The sequence below is a fragment of the Eriocheir sinensis genome, chromosome 54 (genome assembly GCF_024679095.1).
Source record: "Eriocheir sinensis breed Jianghai 21 chromosome 54, ASM2467909v1, whole genome shotgun sequence".
NCBI classification, from domain to species: domain Eukaryota; kingdom Metazoa; phylum Arthropoda; class Malacostraca; order Decapoda; family Varunidae; genus Eriocheir; species Eriocheir sinensis.
This window is the reverse complement of record NC_066562.1, coordinates 7,272,898-7,277,897: the sequence shown is the minus strand read 5'-3', so window position 1 is coordinate 7,277,897 and position 5,000 is coordinate 7,272,898. Positions and strand designations below refer to the sequence as shown.

General features: G+C 45.2%; 1 protein-coding gene across 1 annotated transcript in view; it reads left to right on the top strand.

Moving 5' to 3' along the window:
- LOC126983680 (univin-like) overlaps nt 1-5,000 on the top strand; it is a 61,285-nt gene that overhangs the window by 36,355 nt on the left and 19,930 nt on the right. The window contains exon 2 of the mRNA XM_050836709.1: nt 4,996-5,000. This exon is cut by the window's right edge and continues 230 nt beyond it. Within this exon, the coding sequence (XP_050692666.1) occupies nt 4,996-5,000 (5 nt within the window). The remainder of the gene's footprint in view (nt 1-4,995) is intronic.

Genomic DNA, 5,000 nt, shown 5'->3' with positions numbered 1-5,000 from the left:
CTTTCCTTCATGGCTTCTTCTCTCCATCTTCATTCCTCCCTTCCTTCTTTCCTTCATTCCTTCTTTCTTTCTTTCCTTTCCTTCATCATCACCTTTATTTCTTCTCTATTCTTCTTTCCTTCAATCTTTTCCTCTATTTCCTCTTCTCTCTTCCTTCCTTCCTTCCTTCGTTCTACCCTTTCTTCATTTCTTTCCCTTCCTTCCTTCCTTCCTTCCTTCCTTCTATCCATTCCTTGCTTCCTTCCCTCCTTCCTTCCTTGCTTCCTTCCTTCCTTCCTTCCTTCTATTCTTTCTTCTTTTATTTCCTTCCTTCCTTCCTTCCTTCTATCCATTCCTTCCTTCCTTCCTTCCTTCCTTCCTTCCTTCCTCCTCTCCTTCCCTCCTTCCTTATCTCATTTCTCGCTCTCTCTCGTTTTTTTCTATGCTTCCTTTCTTCCGTGTTCCCTCCTCCTCCTCCTTCTCCTCCTCCTCCTCCTCCTCCTCCTCCTCCTCCTCTTTTGTTCCCTCCTCTCCTTTTACGGCAACTCAATTAGGAGGAAAAATTTACCTTGGAAAGAGAAAGAGTTTAAAGCGACTCGATATGAACCAATGAGCATCTCTCTCTCTCTCTCTCTCTCTCTCTCTCTCTCTCTCTCTCTCTCTCTCTCTCTCTCTCTCTCTCTCTCTCTCTCTCTCTCTCTCTCTCTCTCTCTCTCTCTCTCTCTCTCTCTCTCTCTCTCTCTCTCTCTCTCTCTCTCTCTCTCTCTCTCTCTCTCTCTCTCTCTCTCTCTCTCTCTCTCTCTCTCTCTCTCTCTCTCTCTCTCTCTCTCTCTCTCTCTCTCTCGAATTAATTTTCTAGGTATTAATTTTGCCTCTAATTCATCTTCTTTCTCTTTCACGCCGGCTAAGGAAAGTCTCGTTAGTAGAAGTAGTAGTAGTAGTAGTAGTAGTAGTAGTAGTAGTAGTAGTAGTAGTAGTAGTAGTAGTAGTAGTTGTAGTAGTAGTAGTAGCTGTTTTTCCTTCTCCCATCCTCTTCCCTGTCTTCTTTCTTATCCTGTCTTTCTTCCCTTCCTTCCTTCCTTTCTTTCTTCCTTCCTTCCTTCCTATTCTCTTCTTTCCTCTTCCATCTCCATTTCCTTCCTTCTTTGCCTTTCCTTTACTTCCCTTCCCTTCCCTTTCTTCCTTCCTTCCTTCCTTCCTATTCTCTTCTTTCCTCTTCTATCTCCATTTCTTTCCTTCTTTCCCTTTCCTCTCCCTCCTTCCTTCCTTCCTTCCTTCCTTTTCCTTCCTTTCCCTTTCCTTCACTTCCCTTCCCTTCCCTTCCTTTCCTTTACTTCCCTTCCCTTTCCTTCCCTTTCTCCCTTTCCTTCCTTCCTTCCTTCCCTTCCCTTCCTTTCCCTTTCCTTTACTTCCCTTCCCTTCCCTTCTCTTCCTCCCATTATCTTCATTTTTATTCCTTTCCTCCTCTTCCACTTTCTCCTTATTCATATTTCCTTAATTTTATCGTCCTCCTCCTCCTCCTCCTCCTCCTCCTCTTCCTCCTCCTCCTCCCTTCCTTCTGCTCCTAAGTGGTATATTGTGAGCTGAATTACCTTATTCTCTCTCTCTCTCTCTCTCTCTCTCTCTCTCTCTCTCTCTCTCTCTCTCTCTCTCTCTCTCTCTCTCTCTCTCTCTCTCTCTCTCTCTCTCTCTCTCTCTCTCTCTCTCTCTCTCTCTCTCTCTCTCTCTCTCTCTCTCTCTCTCTCTCTCTCTCTCTCTCTCTCTCTCTCTCTCTCTCTCTCTCTATCTATCTATCTATCTATCTATCTATCAAACACACACACACACACACACACACACACACACACACACACACACACACACACAAAGCAGTATAAGTGAATTTAAGATCATGAAAACCAGAACTATACACGTTCAATTTGCATTTCCAATCCCATGCCAAGCGCACACACACACACACACACACACACACACACACACACACACACACACACACACACACACACACACACACACACACACACACACACACACACACACACACACACACACACACACACACACACACACACACACACACACACACTCACACGCACACGCACTCAGGCACGCACGCAGTATCCATGTTAAAACGAAATTTCATATGTTAATTTCTCTCTCTCTCTCTCTCTCTCTCTCTCTCTCTCTCTCTCTCTCTCTCTCTCTCTCTCTCTCTCTCTCTCTCTCTCTCTCTCTCTCTCTCTCTCTCTCTCTCTCTCTCTCTCTCTCTCTCTCTCTCTCTCTCTCTCTCTCTCTCTCTCTCTCTCCCTGTTCATCTCAATCTCTCCATGCATACAATATTTCCTTCCTCCACATTCCCTCCCTCCTTCTCCTCTTCCTCATCCTCCACCTCCTCCTCCTCCTCCTCCTCTTCCTCCTCCTCTATTCTTTCACACCTGAGTCACTACTTAAGAGAGGGAGGGAGGAGGAGGAAGAGGAAATGGAGGAGGAGAGAAGAAGGAAAGAAGAAAAGAAAAATACAAAAGAAAGGAAAAGAAAGACGGAAAAAGGAAAGGAAGTGAAGGAAAAGGGAAGGAAGAAGAAAATGGAAAAGGGAGAGGAAGGGAGAGGAAGAGGGAAGGAGGAGGAAAGCAAGGAAAATGAGGATGGAGGAAACAGGAGGAGGAAAAATTAGAAAAGGAGGAAGAAAGGAGCAAGGTGGAGGAGAAGGAGGAGGAGGAGGAGGAGGGAGGAAAATATGAACCAGAAAAGAATGAAAGGGAAGAGAGGAAAGAAAAGAAGGAGAAGCAAAAGAAAGAAGGAAAAAGCGAAGGAAGGAAGGAAGGAGGAGGAGGAAGAGGGAGAAAGGAGAGAAAGAGATGAAGGAAAGGAGGAAAGGCAATTAAGGGAAATGAAGGACAGAGGGATAAGGAGGAGGAGGAAGAGGAGGAGGAGGAGGAGGAGGAGGAGGAGGTAAGCTTCTCTTGTTCTCTCACTAAACAATAGACAATGATTTATAGTGATAGTGATGATGGTGGTGGTGATGGTGATGGTGATGGTGGTGGTGATGGTGGTGGTGGTGGTGATGATGGTGATGGTGGTGGTGGTAGTGGTTGTGGTGGTTAATCTCTCTCTCTCTCTCTCTCTCTCTCTCTCTCTCTCTCTCTCTCTCTCTCTCTCTCTCTCTCTCTCTCTCTCTCTCTCTCTCTCCATTTTCCTATCTCCTCCTTTCCTTCTTTATTCTTTCCATTTCCTATTTTCCCTTTTTTTCCTTTCCTTATCGCTATTTCTCCCATTTCTCTCTTCCTTTCCTTCTCCTCCATCTTTTCCTTTCTCTGTTTCTCCCATTCCTTCTTCTTCTTTTTCCCTTTTTTCTTCCTATTTTCTTCCTTCCTCCATCTCCACTCGTTTCTTTCCTCCCTTTCGTCTTTCTCTCCTCTTCTGTTTTCCTCTTCTCCTTTTCTTCCATCTTCCCTTTGCTGTATTTTCCTCTCTTCCTTCCTTCCTCTCTTCACCTTCTCTTCTCATTCCTTCCTTCCTTCCTTCCCTTCCTTCCTTCCTTCCTTCCTTGCATCACTCTCCACCTTCTCACTCATTCCTTTCTTCCTTCCTTCCCTTTCCCTTCCTCCTTCCTTCTCTTCCTTCCTCTCCTCCTCCTCCTCCTTCTCTCCCTCCCTCCTAAGTTGCAAGTCTGAGTAATGAAACTGCTTCCTCTTGTTTCTCTCTCTCCCTCCCTCCTTCTCTCCCTCCTTCCTCCTTCCCTCCCTCCTTCACCTTTATCCTTCCCTTTCTCATTTCTCTGTCCCTCTCTTCCTCCTCCTTCCCTCCCTCCCTCTCTTTTTTCATTCCCCCATTCATCTCTTCCTCCTCCTCCTCCTTCTCCTCCACGTTAGAGAGAGAGAGAGAGAGAGAGAGAGAGAGAGAGAGAGAGAGAGAAAGGGGAGAAAAGGGTAAGAGGGAAGGGGGGGTTGGTAACATTTCACCCCTCCCCCCCCTCCCCCCATCAAGACGGACTGTGATGGGTAGCTGGCTTGTTATTGACGCAGGGGGGAGGGAGGGGAGGGGGGCAAGATTGGTGGGGGGGGGCGTATGTGCTTGTGTGTGTGTGTGTGTGTGTGTGTGTGTGTGTGTGTGTGTGTCTGTTCGTATGTTTGTTTGTTTTATTATGATCTTTTTCGTTTTTTTTTTTTCAAGTCTGACTCTACATACATATTTTTCCCTCTCTCTCTATTTCCTCCTTTCTCTCTTTCTTTCTCTATATTCCTTTTTTTCTCTTTTTCTTCCTTCCTCCATCTCCACTCTTTTCTTTCCTCTCCTTCCTCTTTCTCTTCTCTGCTGCTTTCCTCTCTTCTTCTCTCTCTCTCTCTCTCTCTCTCTCTCTCTCTCTCTCTCTCTCCATCTCCCCCATTCTTTCTTTCTCTCTTTCTCCATATTCTATTTTTTCCTGTTTTTACTTCTTTTCTTCCTTTCGTCTTCCTCTATCTGCTGTTTTCCTCTCTTATTCTCTTCTCTCGCTGCAGACAAACGTTACCAAAGAGACCTGCAAACGTTCACTCTACAAACGTTCACTCTACAAACGTTCATTATACGCACAAACGTTCATTATACCCAAGTCTTTTTTTCTTTTCCATTACAGTGATTCTCGACGTTTTCCTTTTTTTTCTTCCTCCATCTCCACTCGTTTCTTTCCTCCCTTTCCTCTTTCCCTCCTTAGCTGTTTTCCTCTTCCCCTTTCCTTCTATCTTCTCTTTGCTTTTCTCTCATTTCTTAGCATCTTAAAAACGTCTCAATATCTAACACTCTCTCTCTCTCTCTCTCTCTCTCTCTCTCTCTCTCTCTCTCTCTCTCTCTCTCTCTCTCTCTCTCTCTCTCTCTCTCTCTCTCTCTCTCTCTCTCTCTCTCTCTCTCTCTCTCTCTCTCTTCAGACCAGTGTTACCAAGTACTGTGACCTTATCTCCAGCTTCTTATCCCTTCTAATGATTCTCCTAGATTTTAAAACACTGAATATAACACTACCTCTCTCTCTCTCCCTCCCAGGCCAA